This window comes from Triturus cristatus, chromosome 8, assembly GCF_964204655.1.
Source record: "Triturus cristatus chromosome 8, aTriCri1.1, whole genome shotgun sequence".
NCBI classification, from domain to species: Eukaryota; Metazoa; Chordata; class Amphibia; order Caudata; family Salamandridae; genus Triturus; species Triturus cristatus.
Window position 1 is genome coordinate 1,614,807,953 of NC_140591.1, and position 18,790 is coordinate 1,614,826,742.

Consider the following 18,790-nt stretch of genomic DNA (forward strand, 5'->3'; position numbering starts at 1 on the left):
AATACTGGGTCAATGTCACCAGGCAAATGGCCAGGGCTTGTGATAAGACAATATACCCGACACCCACGCTATGCCTGCTGAACATCTGGGTAGCGACGGACCTCACGCAAATTGAGCAAGAATGGGCCTCAGGGGGATGGGGGGTAGCCAAGAGGAACATTGCACAGCGATGGGGAGTAGGCACCTCACCAAAATTAGCGGATTGGGCTAAGGAAATGGACTACGCCATGCTAGCAGAGAAAGCGGTGTTCAAGGAGAGGGGGTGCCCGCGCAAATGGGATCACAAATGGGGAAAATGGAAAAAGTATAGAGGCAACATCTGTATCTCTCCGACAATTGAACTTAGGAATGAGAGACAGCGGATGCTGGGAGGGGCAGCACTTGATCAGCATAACACTGAGTAAAGGGTCCCGAGAGGCCGCTTGTCAGGAGGATTCCAGGTTAAATGGATGGTATAACAAAACAGGAGCCACGGGGGGCGATCTTTATACTCAGAATTGTAATGATGTTGGTTGGCTGTGTGGTGAAGGGGGCGGAGGAATGGATGAAATGGTAATGGTAGACATCTTCGCATTGTCAATATATTTGTTATGCTCGCTGTCTTGGTTATTAATAAAAAGTGTTTTAAAAAAAAAAAAAAACAGGGACATCAGTTATCGTAAAGGTGCTCTAACCAACAGTACAGTGAATTGTGACAAAGGTGATACACGGGAGGGCGGGTGCTATATACAAAGCAGTGTAAAACAACACTGTGTACTAGTTAATGATACCATTTGTCCCCAGGAGTCAAATTTAGAGTACAGCGAGCTTGAGGGGGACTCAGGCCTGTAAAAGGATACAGTTCAGGCTGATCAAGGTTCGGGTTTAGGAGACTCATTGATGATCACACGACATAAGCATCAGCGAGAATTATTTTGATAGGTGTTAGTGAACAATTTGGGAAGCCAGTATCCTTCCAGGTACGACATGCTCAGCACTGGATGGTTGCCCTGAAGTTCAGTGTGCATATCCCCAAAAGCCCACGGTAAACCATACATTAAACCCTTTCCAGCAGTGAAAGGCAGCATATATAGTTCAACAAGGTTCTTGGCAGCACTTTGAGGATGACAGAATTATTGTGTTGTGCAGCCTGCTGCTGCTTCCAAATGAGGTACAGGCTTTGTTAATTCCTGGGCTTGCACGTAACACTATTCCTTTGGTGGTGTTCATCGGCACAAGCCCAGATGGTCCTACCAACAGCATTGGTACTCATGCTGCATCCTAGAGATCTAATGTAGATCGCTTACATTTGTAAGAAGCTGTCGCAAAAGTTAAGCCCCGCAATGTCACACATTGCTTTCCTTACATAGTTAAGGTTCTAGCGGCATTCTGCACCTCGACAAGTCTATATTGCTAGCGAATCAGAAAGGTGTTGAGCAGAACACACATCATACTCCAGTTGTGCTATGCACCCAAGACTACAGTGTTGAGAGAGAAGACAGGTCTCGGTCATCACGTAAATTACCTCTGGCTGCACTGCGCTCCCTAATGCAAGACTACAGTGCTGAGCGGCCAGGCAGCATTTGACCGTATCATACATCGACTCCATCAGCACTGTGCAGCAGGACACAAGACTTCTGTTTTGAGAGCTAAAGAGGACCGGGCCATTGCGAACAGCGATCTCTATAACAAGATTACAAAGGTAGAAGATTTGGGAGGCCCTGGACATAGCACACATCAGCTCCAGCTGCGCGGTGCACCCTAACACAAGACTACAAAGGTAGAAGATTGGTGAGGGCCCGAACATAAAATACATCCGCTCCAGCTACGCGGTGCACCCTAACGCAGGACTACAAAGGTAGAATAAAGGGGAGGCCCTGGACATAGCACACATCAGCTCCAGCTGCGCGGTGCACCCTAACGCCAGACTACAAAGGTAGAAGATTGGTGAGGGGCCCGGACATAAAATACATCCGCTCCAGCTACGCGGTGCACCCTAACGCAGGACTACAAAGGTAGAATAAAGGGGAGGCCCTGGACATAGCACACATCAGCTCCAGCTGGGCGGTGCACCCTAACGCCAGACTACAAAGGTAGAAGATTGGTGAGGGCCCGGACATAAAATACATCCGCTCCAGCTGCGCGGTGCACTCAAACGCAGGACTACAAAGGTAGAATAAAGGGGAGGCCCTGGACATAGCACATATCAGCTCCAGCTGCGCGGTACACCCTAACACAAGACTACAAAGGTAGAAGATTGGGGAGGGGCCGGATATAAAATACATCCGTTCCAGCTGCGCGGTGCACCCTAACGCAAGACTAAAAAGGTAGAAGAAACGGGAGGCTCTGGACATAGCATACCTCAGCTGAGCGGTGCACCCTAACGCAGGACTACAAAGGTAGAAGAAACGGGAGGCCCTGGACATAGCATACATCAACTCCAGCTGCGCGGTGCACCCTAACACAAGACTACAAAGATAGAAGAAACGGGAGGCCCTGGACATAGCATACATCAGCTCTAGCTGCACGGTGCACCCTAACACAAGACTACAAAGATAGAACAAACGGGAGGCCCTGGACATAGCATACATCAGCTCTAGCTGCGCGGTGCACCCTAACACAAGACTACAAAGGTAGAAGATTTGGGAGGCCCTGGACATAGCACACATCAGCTCTAGCTGCGCGGTGCACCCTAACACAAGACTACAAAGGTAGAAGAAACGGGAGGCCCTGGACATAGCATACATCAGCTGCGCGGTGCACCCTAACACAAGACTACAAAGGTAGAAGAAACGGGAGGCCCTGGACATAGCATACATCAGCTCGAGCTGCACAGTGCACCCTAACACAAGACTACAAAGGTAGATGATTTGGGAGGCCCTGGACACAGCATAGATCAGCTCCAGCTGCGCGGTGCACCCTAACACAAGACTACAAAGATAGAAGAAACGGGAGGCCCTGGACATAGCATACATCAACTCCAGCTGCGCGGTGCACCCTAACACAAGACTACAAAGGTAGAAGAAACGGGAGGCCCTGGACATAGCACACATCAGCTCCAGCTGCGCGGTGCACCCTAACACAAGACTACAAAGGTAGAAGAAACGGGAGGCCCTGGACATAGCACACATCAGCTCGAGCTGCGCGGTGCACCCTAACACAAGACTACAAAGGTAGAAGATTTGGGAGGCTCTGGACATAGCACACATCAGCTCCAGCTGCACGGTGCACCCTAACACAAGACTACAAAGGTAGAAGAAACGGGAGGCCCTGGACATAGAACACATCAGCTCCAGCTGCGCGGTGCACCCTAACACAAGACTACAAAGGTAGAAGATTTGGGAGGCCCTGGACATAGCATACATCAGTTCCAGCTGCGCGGTGCACCCTAACACAAGACTACAAAGGTAGAAGAAACTGGAGGCCCTAGACATGGCATACATCAGCTCTAGCTGCACGGTGCACCCTAACACAAGACTACAAAGGTAGAAGAAACAGGAGGCCGTTGGACATAGCACACATCAGCTCTAGCTGCACAGTGCACCCTAACACATGACTACAAAGGTAGAAGATTTGGCAGGCCCTAGACATAGCACACATCAGCTCTAGCTGCACGGTGCACCCTAACACAAGACTACAAAGGTAGAAGAAACGGGAGGCCCTGGACATAGCATACATCAGCTGCACGGTGCACCCTAACGGAGGAAAACAAAGGGAGAAGAAACGAGAGGCCCTGGACATAGCACGCATCAGCTCTAGCTGCACAGTGCACCCTAACACAAGACTACAAAGGTAGATGATTTGGGAGGCCCTGGACACAGCACCCACCAGCTCTAGCTGCGCGGTGCACCCTAACACAAGACTACAAAGGTAGAAGATTTGGAAGGCCCTGGACATAGCATACATCAGTTCCAGCTGTGTGGTGCACCCCAACGTAAGACTACAAAAGGTAGAAGATTTGGGAGGCCCTGGACATAGCACACATCAGCTCCAGCTGCGCGGTGCACCCTAACGAAAGACTTCAAAGGTAGAAGAAATGGGAGGCCCTGGACATAGAACACATAAGCTCTAGCTGCACGGTGCACCCTAACGCAAGACTACAAAGGTAGAAGATTGGGGAGGCCCTGGACATAGTATACATCAGTTCTAGCTGCGCGGTGCACCCTAACACAAGACTACAAAGGTAGAAGAAACGGGAGGCCCTGGACATAGCATACATCAGCTGCGCGGTGCACCCTAACACAAGACTACAAAGGTAGAAGAAACGGGAGGCCCTGGACATAGCATACATCAGCTGCACGGTGCACCCTAACGCAGGAAAACAAAGGGAGAAGAAACGAGAGGCCCTGGACATAGCACGCATCAGCTCTAGCTGCACAGTGCACCCTAACGCAAGACTACAAAGGTAGAAGATTGGGGAGGCCCTGGACATAGTATACATCAGTTCCAGCTGCTCGGTGAACTCCCACTCAAGACTGCGTGGTGCACCCTAACACAAGACTACAAAGGTAGAAGGCGGAGCACTTTCATGAGTGGGAAAAACTATCATACAACACACATAAGGCATGGAAAAGCTCCCCAAACACTACTACATTCCAAGCGCCATGAGCCGACAGGAGGAGAAGCAGGTCCACAGTTTGCAGCGCATTGCCCAGATCTAATTATTGCAAGCAAATAAAACAAGATGACAGCTCATGAGTCAACGTCAATGACTTTATTTTGTCAGATTCTTTTGTACATACAGGTTGTTAGTGGCGGAGCCTCTCTCCAAGCTGTCCGCCAAGTTGATAGCTGGCGGGGGCTTGGGCTGGAGGACTCTTTTGGCTGAATTGCTCACGGCGGAGTGACCGGTGACAGAATGAGTACCCTAACACTTCCTCCCAAGGTTATCTCTGTCCACCAAGGGATGTAAAACATCATACATCTCATTCCACCCATTCAAGTACGTTTGCTGCCCACATTTAACTTCCGCAGAAGCGCAATTACTGGTGGGCAGGAGTTCAATGAACAATCCCGCCTATTCCTTGCTGGACACTTTGCATCCAATTGCGTGATTGTATGCAGTAACTTTCATTCTTAGTTTGTAGTTCTTTTGTGGTTGCCTTGAGTGCAAGTGGCTTAATACGATCAGCATTTTTACACAAATCCAAAGTCCTGTGCACCTATCTTCACCCCACAACAAGTGGAAGAGACTAGGACAGAAAGGAGGGCACCCCATCTGAGACTGATTCTTACCTGCCCAGAAGGAAGGCAAGATGCCTCCCCCTACTCTCGCGAGAGGGCATCCCTCGCAGATCTCACCAGCAGAGTGGAAACATGCACTCTTTTTACACCTGGGTTTTTACACCTTTGGAAAAACTCCAGAAAAAATGGCAAAGAGACTACTGGAAGATGTGTGATGGCAAACTAGCTGGGAAACTGCATCTGTTTAAATATCATAACTTACAAACTCGGTAGCCCTATTGCTAAATCATGCCATAGGTGCAACACAAATTGGTCTAATACTTAGGGATTTTGTTGTTATTATTTTAATAATTATTGGCCAAGTTTTGAGCCTTATTTGTATATTTGTTATAAATTCATTCAATCAATTTCAACAGCCCAATCCACAAGGGTGAGAACATTTGGGGCAACAGTTTTCTTCGATTTCCAAAGAGTGTCATTTTATTAATCGCGAAGGAAGTGCACATTGGTTCACATGCTGTGCTGGAATGAGATACTCCAGGAGGATGCAGCCAATCGCCTTTCACTCATTGGCCACTTTCTAAAACACAAATAAATCCTGGCTCGGCGTACCCTCTTCTCCCCCCCTGGAGCCAGCGATGCCAAACTGGGCACATAGAGACCCTAATCCACCTTTTTCAACAGGTTACCCCAGGTCCATCAACAATTCCCAAGCAAGTCATGCGAAGGGTGTGTCCTCTGGCGCTCTGTGTAGCACCTGACAAACACTTACCCAATTGCCTCCATTTTACCCTCAAAGTACTGCAGACAGAAGGATGCCCTCACAGGGCAGCTGGTTATCTGGGGCATTAGTGTTACAATGATGCCAACTTTGGTCTGTCATGGACAGAGCTATGTCACATGGTTAGAAAAGCCGACTGTGCAAGAAAGTTCCCTTTGGATTCCCTTGTCTGTACATTTATCTCATGTGCAGATCCTATAAAGCTGGCATAGATTCTGCCCACCTCAACCTGTGACAGACAACCCTGGTATAAACTATCTAATGCAGACGTACAGTGTTCGCCAAGCCTAACCAACTGACAAGTAGCAAAGCTACCAGTGATTTAAATGCCAGCAAATGTCTGCAAGGCCAGCAGTGAAGAGTATTTCCCAAGCCTGGCTGGATGACTCTGTTGTGTGAATGCAGTGGGCAGGCGCTACACTTTGGCACAGATATAAGCAAATATGTCCTGCCATGAAAGACACTGGCACGAGTTGTAAGACATGCCATGGCCCATGGTGACACCATCTGTGACTATCAAGTAAACCCTGCACCATCAAAAAAGAAAAGCAATAGCACTAAGTACAATATCCATGATGTCTCACCGGAGCTGCTTCGAAAGGAGCTCCACGAACCTCTCCTGGAGGCAAACAAACAAGAAGCCTGAAAGGCGTTGGAAACCAATACATAATGCAAATTTGGCATCGAGTACAGGAGCAGCGACTATCTAGGCCTGGAATGTGGAGCAAGGAAATTCACAGCAATTTCAAAATCACAGTCAGGCTGGGGGCCCTACTTCCTGACCTAGTTTAGCAAAAGTGCCTGTTTGTTGGCATTGATCCAAAGACCAGGATTACCCAGCCGAATAATAGAGTGGGTAGTTGGGGAATCTCACCAACCCATGGGAATATCTTCACCATAGCCCCTCACTTACTTTCACTTTTGATTCTTTCCAACAAACCAACATAAGCCTCTGTGCATTGGCCAGCCCACAACTGGACGGGGGCGTCGGACGCTCCCGAGTGCATTGTTGGGCAACACTGGATGCTTCCCGCATGCCCCCAATGACACCTACAGAAATTCTCAGATGATGGAAAGAGCTCCTCCTCTGATCTCCACAGCTAAAAGATCACCAAAGCTATAGACACCATTTACAGAGGAGATAATAAAACACCGAAAGATGGTGTGTTCCACCAGACGAGACGACGGTGTCAGAACAAACGGGGGAGGGAGGAAGTTCTTGCAATGTTCACAGTGAGGTGCACCAATGACCGCCTTTATTACCCCATACCTTGCCCAACAGACTATAAATAGGAAGACTCTGGACTTAGTATTTTCCATATAAATTCCTTTTTTTCATAGATGTGCAACCACAACGTGGTCCAAGTGCACAGACTCGGACGCGCATAAAGAGACGAGCAAGTCAGACCTCTTGTGAGCTACAAGTGCCCATCTTTCCTCTGTCAGCTCCTTCAGGGCCCTTCCAGCTTGACCTGTGTAGAAGGCCTCATTCTGCACCGGTCATACAATGGCCGATCCGTGTAGCAGCACTATGTAAACCGTGACTGATGTGTGGGTGCAAGGGGTAGCCGTGCCAGTGAAAGCAACTGGTGGTAAATCCCGGCTGGTAGTAGCGCTGGTCTTTGCATCAGGGGATGAAGGCTCAGTCCATGTGCTCCGTTACATTCAATTTGTTAGTGGCCATTAGGCCTGGCGTGTTACACCGCCGGGACTGCGACACAGTATAAAAATAAAGCACAAATATCAGATACATAATTGTAGCAAAACATAACAGAAGTGACATATGTAAACAATAATTCAAACAAAGCTGTGTTTAAAATTCAACAACCACCACCCACTCTTGCCATCTTTCTGGAATTTGCACTGACGCAGGGGATACGCCTCTTTGGAAATGGTGTCCTAGGTCAAGACTTGCGTTCCTCCCTAGACATCCTTGCACTTGGCCCCATTTTGTTCTCTAGATTTGATGCCCTGTATACCCTAAAGCTTTGTGTCTGGGATGATGGTGTTGGGTGGGGTGGGTTCGGGTCCTATGAAGGCTTCCAAGCCAGGTCTCGGCTGGTCAAGTCCTCACTCGTCTGAAAAGCTCTTTGTTACAAAGGGCATTAGTTTGTGGCAGCCACATCTGCAGGCTTCAGCTGCAAGAAGCAAGGTCCCCATGTCGTGGGAAGCCTTCAGGAATAAATTTAAATAATCAAATAAATATGGAAGAGTTACTCTGAATTCACCATTGCTTGCCATTTCATCAGCAACTGCTCATTAAAACTTAAAGGCAGATCTTGATGAACACTCTTCGTGTGTAGCCCTGTTTTAATCAATAAATCTGACCCAATTTCAACTTGGTACAGCAATATGGCGCGAGTGAGGCAGCAGATCGAGCGTTGTCTGGCTGGGACAACCCTAGCCCCCCAAGCTAGGTCCTGTTTTAATTATAGGGTTACTAGGGCAGTAACACCCCCACACAAGTCCAGAGAGCACACCGCCACAAGGTGATTTGGGGGGTTTCATATAAAAGTAAAACGGGGGCTTGGAGACACTGCCCACCAACATTTGGCTTTGTTTGGCAACTAAAAGGAAGCTTGTCAGTGCTGCAGAAAAGAGGCTGATACCTTGTAACTCCGCTTTAAGGAAAAAAAAGTGCAATAAAGAAGTAACCAAAAGAATCTGATACGCTTCTGAAACCAGCCAGTTCAGGAGTACCAGAAGTGCCAGAAAGAAACAAATGATACTGACTCTGTGCAGGCAGTTCTTGGCTCATGTGATGGCCACGAACCAATACGATTGACCTGTATATTAGACAAGCTCACCGATTGGTCTCCATCATGCAGCTGGGTGTGGAGACACGTGGCCAGGAGTCCAGGCTCCTGAGGAAGGCTCTCACACTTAAAAACAGCGATGATTGGATTACATCGCCCCCATCCACTAAGTTTATCATCGCCTTATGCTCAACGGGTGCATACACTGCAATGAGGATGGATTGAGTACTGTATAGATTCCGTTGACGTAAACGTGAATCCCTTCGGTAAGTAAAAGCTATTAAGTGATTCTGCTGAGCTGGGGCAATTGGGAATCACATGTAGAAAAGGCTCATGGGAAACGAGCCCCCTTTGGTACAGGAAAAAAGACGGGACATTCTGACACTTCTACGGCATGATTCCGCACTGGGCGTTAGTCTGTGCTGGCATGGCACCGCCATTTCTCCTGTTTCTAATTTCCCATGGGTCCGCGCGCACAGCAGTCGTGGACGTCTGCAAACTCCCACATTCTAGCAATATCGCAGTTCTGCTCTGTGGAGCTCAATTCAGGGGCCTGTAGTGTGAAAGTGCCTGGTTAGCAGTTTTTAAAACTACACATAAAACACAATGAAAATACCACCAGATAGAGTGAAACAAACAGCACAGATATCCTTTTTGGAACCATTTTGACCTGTAATCAGTGCTTTCTGCATCCTGGTATCTTGGCAAAGACACGGCTGAGGCCTTCTGAAATGGCAAAGCCATGAAAGAGAACATCAAAAAGCATTGGGAGGGCCACTGGAGTCAAATGTCCAACTACAGAGGAGAAATCTTACGAATCAGAGCAATGGTTGGAGACTAAATAGGGGCAGAACACCACTAGAGGTAAGCACCCTTGAGCCACGGATAGCTGAAAGTAAGTGTCAAAGCAGTTATGCTGTAGGACAGTTTTCCAGCCACTGGCAGTCTGAAGAACAGGACATCTGGGAAATGTTAAAAGGCCTGGTCGCAAATAAAATGTTGAAATGCTGTCATTAGCTATTGTCCTCCACATCTTCCCTGCCTGTGCGCACCCTGAAACCAAAAGAGGCTCAGGCTGAGCCTTCTGCAGAGTAGCCCATGGCCACACCATCATGCACTACCACTCACAGCAGTGCAGCCACCCCAAAAGTGCAATTAGAAAATAAAACACTAGCTCCTGAGCAACCATTTAAGTTTACACGCAACATTGAGAATAATGGCCCGTGCCATTTTTGCCTCGCCTGTCTCTGTATGAGCATCTCGTATTATGGCCCTTAAGCTGTATTATTTGTCACTCTCCGAATAAACAATGCTGATTGCCAATGAATGTCCAACAACAAAACACGGAGACATCTCGCAGACGAGACATGTCAAATGACTCGTGGATACCCTGTGCCTTTGGAGGGTGGGAAGGAGATGCCAATGCCACTCTGAGGACAGCATCTAGAAGTGTGCCTATGCATGACCATCCCATTCACAAGTGGCAGCCACTTCCTTTCCTTAATTTAAAACACCCCGTGAGATGTTGGCACAAGGAACAATGGGGTCTCTCTGAATCACATGGCAAAGCCTTGGCGCGGTCTCTGCGCATGGCCTAGTCTGGCTAATATGGCAGAGTGCGACTAATATCTGAATGAATCAATGCCTCTGATGGCACGACTGTTAATCGTTTTGGGTGTGCTGGCGCCATTGTTCAGTTTCGAATGTCCCTGCGCGTCCCCTTAATGCAAAAGAGGCCATGCCTTCTTGCCACGTGTATCTGCCAAAGCGTGTAGGCACCAAGTACACAACTTGTCAGTCGAGGTAGCTGCTAGCTCGGCAATACTACCAACACTCCGGTATCACAGGATCCTCACTTAGGCTTGCAATGTGATACTTATAAAACATCTTGGTGGCTACCTCAGGTCAAGCTGACCATGTCCAGCAGTGAAATAAACAATGCTTGCTGACTCCTAGGATGCACAGCTAACCAGGTGCCTTGGGCAAGCTAACCATCCAGTAGTTAAATAAGCAAGACTTGCAGGCTCCTAAGACACACAGCTAGCCAGGTGCCTCAGACAAGCTAACCATGTCCAGTTGTGAAATAAACAATGCTTGCTGACTCCTAGGATGCACAGCTAACCAGGTGCCTCGGGCAAGCTAACCATCCAGAAGTGAAATAAACAAAGCTTGCTGACTCCTAGGATGCACAGCTAGCCAGGTGCCTCGGGCAAGCTAACCATGTCGAGTAGTAAGATAAGCAAGGCTTGCAGACTCCTAGGATGCACAGCTATCCAGGTGCCTCTGGCAAGCTAACCATCCAGTAGTTAAATAAGCAAGACTTGCAGGCTCCTAAGACACACCGCTAGCCAGGTGCCTCAAGCAAGCTAACCATGTTGAGTAGTAAGATAAGCAAGGTTTGTAGACTCCGAGGACGCACAGCTAGCCAGGTGCCTCGGGCAAGCTAACCATGTCCAGTTGTGAAATAAACAATGCTTGCTAACTCCTAGGACACACAGCTAGCCAGGTGCCTCAAGTAAGCTAACCATGTTGAGTAGTACGATAAGCAAGGTTTGTAGACTCCTAGGACGCACAGCTAGCCAGGTGCGCCTCAAGCAAGCTAACCATGTTGAGTAGTAAGATAAGCGACGCTTGCAGACTCCTAGGACGCACAGCTAGCCAGGTGCCTCAGGCAAGCTAACCATGTCCAGTAGTTAGATGAGGAATGTTCGCACACAGGTAGCACATGAAGACAGATGGGTGGCCTCAGGCAAGCTAACCAGGTACAGTAGTTGGATAATGAATGCCTGCACACTCATCTTACCTCCAACCTCATGGGCTGACCCAGAAGAAAGACACACAAAGGACAGATTGCAAATGTTTGCCATCTTCCTATATACATACAGCCCACGCACTGCGTACCACAAGCATGTAATGTCCATAAGATTGATAGCAAATGCTCACAAGCCCCTAGTGCTACAGCTACAGAGATGCCTTTCGTAAGTATGGTATGTATGTGGCACTGAATGCCCATACAGAAACTTTGGTACAACAAAGATTATGGGGCAGCTCAACTAAATTTAGGGGGGCAAGAATGCTCATGCTTGCGGGAAGCCTGCTGTAAGCTTGCCATGTACAATGCCTCGACTGCACATTCTGTCTAACATTTTACACACTTTTAGTGGGCTCTCTGTACGAGCTTTTCACGAACATGTATACGATTGCACATACTGGCGGGTAGGACACTTGGGAGCTTTGTGCACAATCAATGTGCCAAACTGCCTAAGCATGTGCTATTCGGTGCATGTGGTAAAAGTCTGCTCAATGCACATACGATGGTGAGCTGTGCACTGCACCTATGGGCAGCAGAGGTGAGCCTTGCACTCATGGCACATACAGTGGCTGGATTGTGCATGCAGGCACATGATGAACTCTGCCCTGTAGGCTTGCAATTTGCACAAGCTAGAGAGCACATGCTGGCAGAGCGGGCCCTTCTTCCATATAGGTCATGTCCTCTTTCTCATGAAGGTTGGTGGTGCACACAAGCTAGCCTCCACCCACAAGCTTGTAGTATGTGTAGAATCTGGCAATATGTTGTGCCTCCCGTCAGCTTGTATTAGATTGCTGTTTTTCTGGAAGATGGCACAATCTTTGTGGTACAGTGTGCTGTTCACGTGTGGTCAGCCTCAAATAAACCTGCGATGTACACTGTTGATGTAGACTGAATATGCTAGCAGACGGAGCACTCTGCACAGCCACTGGCTGCTGCATTCCATGCTTGCAACAGCTCAACATCAGAAAGTGCAAATGCTGTTACGACGACAAGAATTGGACCTGGTGTGTTCTTTAGGGACAAAGCAGCAAAATGCATGCAAAGTCATTCTTTAGAGCCTCAAAGGAGGAGGTTGAACACCCTCCTGGATGACCTACCATACAACTGGGCGCACTGGGGGATCACACGATCTTCTCCATAAACTACCACATTCAGCAGTGGGTTCAGTCTTATTGATCAAGCTAGGTACAACAGCCTTCCTACATCTTCCCTCAGACGCTCAACACTTCAGAAGCCTGCTCCTACCCGCAGCAACACTTTGGTTCTAGCATGCTGACAATATTCTACGCAACGTGTTCTGAACGTGTTGCCCATTGAATGCACCTTTTGCCCTTAGATTTGGCAGAACAGTGGGGACAGAGCAGGCAAAACAAGCATTTGCAGGTGAGAAAGTTTGCCAGCCATTTAAAAGTTGACACAATTCATAGGAAAACATAACTACAGTACTGTTTGATAGGGTTTCCATCATGCTTCATATGCTGGTGATCCCATTTCTTGGAGCGAAAAGCTAGGCATGATGGACATCTAGGTGCCTTACTCATCTGGCCCACACCCTCGTGGCTCAATTACAGTTAGCCCATCTCAGAAATGGAGGCTTGAGTGGACTGTGTGGCACAGACCTTAACGTGCCTACCAACCCGTGAGAAAGTGGCGAAAGTAGCAGTGCCCTAGACACAACACTCTGCTTGAAAGCCTTGGCATCTTCAGTGGTACTCGGCAGACGGAGTGTGGTAGCATCTAGCGGCAGCTCACTGCCTGGCAGAATACATCTGCGGAGCACTGTCGATGGCCACTCTCTCGCACATTCATTGCACTGGCCCAGCAAAAATCAAAAATAGGGGTTGTTGTTCTCGAACACAATTCACTGTTATCGTTTGTATATACACATATGATATGAATGTGTTTCACAACTGCTCCTCTTTTGTAGATGTTGGAAAGACGATGGTCCATATTCTTCTATTTTCAACTTGTTCCAATCACAACTAAGAAGCAATAAGGGTGCAGTGAGAAATAACTTTTAATGCCCTCTCGTGTCGCATCGTTTCGTGGTACACTACCCAGTAAATCTGTTGCACTCCCCACCAGAGCGCAGCAGCTAGAAGCCAGAGCTCCAGCAGCTTGGTGAACATTAGCGGTGCCATCAAATGGAATGAGCAGGTCTGATCTTCATTTGCAAATTCTACGTTTGCAATAACTGACTGCAGACCTTTAGAGGAGTACATGGAGCGGGTGTCGGGATAGCAGAGAGATTGTTCAAAATGTAGGTTCAGAAAAAGGTTGTTCCTTTCTCTTTGTGATATCTACGTCGTCATCTTCAGATCAACGTGGTTCTCGGAAGGTTCTAGTACTGACGGCGAAACAATAGAAATCGAGAATGTCGCTATTTAGGTGGGACTAGTGACATCTGACCAGGAACAATTTAACATTACCCACTATGGTAACGTACTCGTTGTGGTGGCCTTCTACCCTGGCCTAGTTAAGGGTACTGGTGACATCAGCCATGTGATTCAATGCAAGTCATCGGTGCATCAGGGGCCTGTTCTACGACTCTTTTACAGAAGACCGACAAAGAGCAAGAAGTCCACACGCAACGATGTAGAGAACTTCAGATCTCAGAACGCCACGGGAGGCGGGAGTGGTGCGCAGCCGGGGATCCTACTCTCAAGAGGAAACATCAAGGATGGGAATCTGGCTGGGATCCTTGTCCCCTGACAGAACCATCGTGAGATCACTACTGCGCTCCAATCTTAACTCTATTTTACCATTGGAGACAGGGACCTGCTGCTGATCCACACAAATTCTCTACTGTAGATTCTCAGCAGCAGGAGCCATTTAAAGACCCATTTTCAGCTCTAGTATTTTGATGAGATTGGGTGATTTCCAGACCTTAGCTTTGTTGACTAGTAATACAAGCAATATGTTCTTGTAGCAGTGGTTGTACAAAAGCAGCAGATTTCCGACAAAATATCATGATGGGGCCTCCCCCTAGCACAAGGTGCGGCACATCATCTCCCCTCTGCGTGTCTAACTCCACAGCTGCCTTTTCCCTTCCCCTACCAGGGAGTGTGCGGAGAGAATGAATGTTGTACAAAACAGCATCATGAACACTACAGAGATTAGCTATGGTACATTCGCTTTTCCAGGGGCGCCTTCAGCACCATTGGGTGTCTGTCTTTGCCTGGCAATGGTGAATGGTGCAGTATAATTGGACACAACTGGCATTATGGCTAAGACTTCCTTGGAGAAAGTCAATGAGGGCCTGTTTAAGCATTCGGCTCTGTCAGCGGTTAGAAGTCTCCTTTGTTGCACATCATCAATTTTCGGCCCGTCAGCCACTGCAATCCTCTTTGACGCATCAGCACATCTGAGGACCCTGGGGTAAATCTACCCCACGCATGAATCCTGTTAAATAAAAATCCATCATTTGCTCCGAAAAAGACAAATTTACAATTTGTTCAGCATACAACTGCCCATTCAGGTCATCCACTGCTGACCGTTTCTTCCATCGACTGGCTCGTGTCATGCGTTCGTCTGTAGAGTTGCTTGGCAACATTTGCAAGTGAAGCAGCCAATCTCTAAAGAACGTTTTGTTTCAGGAACAGTTTGAAAGTTGAACTTTCTTCTCTTCACTTTCTTTTCCCTCTTCTTTTTCTCATCCCTTGGCCCAAGCAATGCCATTTCTTTCCAGATGTAGCACAGGTATTTCTCAAAGTTTTGGAAAAGTAATGTTGGACTGCTAAGGTCGGGATTGAATCCGCTGTCCTCCACTGCGGCGAGAGAAGCAGGTTCCTACCAGCTCTCTTGGCCTCCAGTTACTGGAGGTAACGGTAAGCTTTAAAGCAGTGATTTCCTGAATCAGCCACAACCACCTGTCCATCCGAGGTCAATGCAAGGCCCTGGGGTCCATACAGAGGGTCTGCCATGGTGTTGATGTAAGAGAGGAAGGATCCTGAGCTGTCAAACACCTGTGTGAGAACAAAAGAGCAAAATGTGAAAGGTGCCCATACTGCAATCAAAAAGGCAGCAGCTTGAGTTAACCCAAAGCTAGCAACGACAGAGTCCAAACGATTGCGCACACACCTACACCAAGTATGCTCCACTCAGCCATATAAGCAGCAAAGTGTCAAACCCGAAGCCTGTGTCTACAGCTCAACAACTCACTTTCCTGCAGTAGACCTTCTAAAGACCCACATTGCCTGCATATGTTCCCTAAAAGGGAGCTTCATTGTTCTTGATGATCGATGACTTTATGGGACGTCTACGGTGTCATTAGCATCCATCTACTTCGACTTTCTTCCAGCCAAGCAAGAAAATCTAAGGATGATTCCACACGAGCTAAACTATTTTGCAGAAACCCAACTATTCCGCCAATGTCAACCACAGAAATAATTTCTCAATTGATCAGCAATTACACCTTTTTCATTCTCTAAGCACTACAATTACACCAGGACAAGGCTTTTACAAAACGTCTCTGATGTCTGTAAATACTACAATTCGAACACAGAAACTCATGTATTTGGGAGGCAGTGAAAAGATAGAATATACGACTGATTTGGGAAATTAAGTGCGAACGCAGGTTAGGTACCAAGCTGACAAGTACAATATTCCCACTCATAACGGCGTGTCCTGCAGAGCCGACTCTGCTGTTCTCTCCTGCAGAACACACAAGCAGTTCTGGTCACACATTTCATACATAGAACACAGTGTTTGGAAGAAGAAGTGCCCATCCAGGGGCCTTGAAGGAAGCTGATGCTAGGGCTTGGTGCACAAAGCTTATGTGCCCTGCATTCTAGTCCTTTGAAAGCAGTACTCAAGGAAACCTCGAAGAATGAATCGGCACAGACCATCTAGTTTACTAAGACACTAACCACCTCTGGTTTTTCAGTACCTTCAGATAATGGTCTCTTAAAGCCAAAACTATAGTTATAATATTGAACTTACACCTTGATGTCATCATGGTTCAAAAAGCCACATCATCAGCCCCACAATCCACCAAGAGGAGGAACCATTGCTCTTATACTCTTGGTTGACTTCTGGCACGGTTTCATCTCGCCTTCTTCCAAGCTTATCTACAGCAAGTATGCGGTGAACACTATCCCGAATGTAAAGTCTACCACTCAAACATCGCCACACCTCACAGAACAATCGCTTGTCATAAACCACTGCCTCTAGCTCCACTGTGCTCCCATCTTGCTGCTTGTTTACCACTAAGTCCCATGTCATAACCACAGAATGCTTCCGCCCCATCAGCCACAATGCTATCAAGCAACGCTTACGCCATTTACAATGTTCTGCATCTCACGCACCGGATATTCAGACTCGTACTGCAGCACATTCTCAGTAAAATTGTTCCAACCAAGAGAAGTCACCTGTATTCTGCTGTTGCCCCAGTCCGCCACAATAATGTTGCCGTTGGAATCCACGGCCACCCCAGTCGGAGCATTGAACTGCCCATTCCCTTCACCGTGAGACCCAAATTTGAAGAGGAACTCTCCATCAGCACTGTATACCTGCCAAAACAAAGGGAATTCAGTAGAACTGCTAACACAAAGGGAAAACCTGGAGTAGGAGGGAAAAGAAAGTAAATTATTCAGCCAGAGTGTGGAAAAGGATTTGTCCTCGCTACACTATCTATCAAAGAGACAAGTGCTTCTATTACCTTGTGCCTACAATTGTCTTTGCATTGGTTTTAAAAGATTACCAGGTTGGGAGAATGCTCTATATAAGATTTGAAGTTGGGAGGATTTTACTTCCTATTTTGTGGCATTGAAACTAGGTACCATTCGAGGATACCAAGATAGATTCTAGGTAGTTCACAGAGAACCCAAGATTGAATAAGACCCGGAGGGTCACGGCCAGGCTGGAGAATGTAAGCTCTTTCAACACCCCTCTGAAATCGTCCAAGTAACAGCAGAGCACAATGGCATCCACAGTGCCAGAGCCTTAGTTGTAGCCTGGCATGGCACGTTTAGGTCAATGGTCAGCATCCAGCATTGGTGCAGTTGGTAGCTGGCCCGAGGAGGCACAGCCTGTACTACTGCAGGACAGACCCAGGGTAGGTAAGCATCCAGGAAGCAAACGCAGCACAGCCAGTCATTCCTTTGAGTTGCTGTATGCACTAGAGCTGAAGGAGGCATCTTGAACTTGTGAAGGGAGAGAACGTGTTGAGGTAAAGGGCCACAGGTAAAGAGCCACAATGTGGCAGAACCCTCCACAACACTCACTCACTCTAAAACTGTGGGAGTATTAATGGGCAAGAGTGTCTCCACTACTATGGAAAGGAAGAGTTTCTCAGGCTCCGGTATTAATTCAAGGGAGGCCGACTGGGGAAGAGGTGGCCGGCATGGATGTGGCTGTGGGAGATGTGGAGCATACCCTTTCAGGGAGGAAACCTATGCATCAGTGGTGATTCCAGAGAGAAACCGTTCCCTCAACTATGGTGAACTTCCTGAGTTGGAGCACAAAGGGACCTTTCGGAAGGGTGGCGCCAGCGTCTTATAAATCGCCACAATTTAACACAACTGAATCCTTCTGAGGATGTTACGCACAGGCACTTTTTCTTTAACCTGTTGATCTTTACGGCAAGCCTGTGGGCTAGCTCTATTTTAGCGCTTCCACCTGAATGATTAGCATGCAGCCGTAAATTATGTCTGGAGAGCAAGCTAATAATCTCCATATTGTAGACAGTGTCATCAGGTCTTGACAGCCGAGAAAGCAAAATCAGCAGAGTGAATCTAAGGAGTAAACTAAACAAATCAGCAGTAAGATTTTGTACTATCGCTTCAACTTCACGGCAACCCCCACACTTTGAGGCTGATGACAAGAGCTATCAGCAAGTCAAACTGGAAACTCTTCTTTACAGCCCACAGCTGGAAAACATAGGATGAGCAGGTTGATTCCTCACCCAGCCGAACAATGCAAAAAGAAACTTGACTTATGTAAGAACAAAAGGAATCTGGGGGGACGGAGTCAATCCCATCGGGGTCAAATCACAAACACTCTCCTAAACAAGGCTTACAGAGGTTCTTAAACTTGTAAAAATGACCCCAAACCCAGCCACAGATAATACAAATTCATCAAGGAACAAAGCTGAACAGGACAAAAGACGAGAAGATAGGTAGTAAGGGGAAGACGAGTAAAGAGGAGAACTGTCAGGAAGGTCGGTAACAGAAGCACTGAGAGAAGAGAGAAGGATGAACACGAGCTGAGATAAAAAGTACATTTAGGAAATAGAAAGGCAGATGGAAGGAGAGGTCAATTCATAGTTTAGAGACAGCT

At 47.6% G+C, this 18,790-nt stretch overlaps 1 protein-coding gene and 1 long non-coding RNA gene across 3 annotated transcripts in view; one reads left to right on the forward strand and one right to left on the reverse strand.

The window, feature by feature from the left end:
• Positions 1–18,790, forward strand: part of LOC146806336 (uncharacterized) — a 467,136-nt gene that overhangs the window by 414,011 nt on the left and 34,335 nt on the right. The gene's annotated exons all lie outside the window — the stretch shown is intronic.
• Positions 4,679–18,790, reverse strand: part of TRIM3 (tripartite motif containing 3) — a 306,160-nt gene continuing 292,048 nt past the window's right edge. For both annotated transcript variants that reach the window (XM_085623533.1, XM_085623532.1), the window contains exons 11-12: positions 16,882–17,022; positions 4,679–15,477 (exon numbers count right to left, since the gene is read on the reverse strand). In XM_085623533.1, the coding sequence (XP_085479659.1) occupies positions 15,325–15,477; positions 16,882–17,022 (294 nt within the window). In that variant the 3' untranslated portion in view covers positions 4,679–15,324. The remainder of the gene's footprint in view (positions 15,478–16,881; positions 17,023–18,790) is intronic.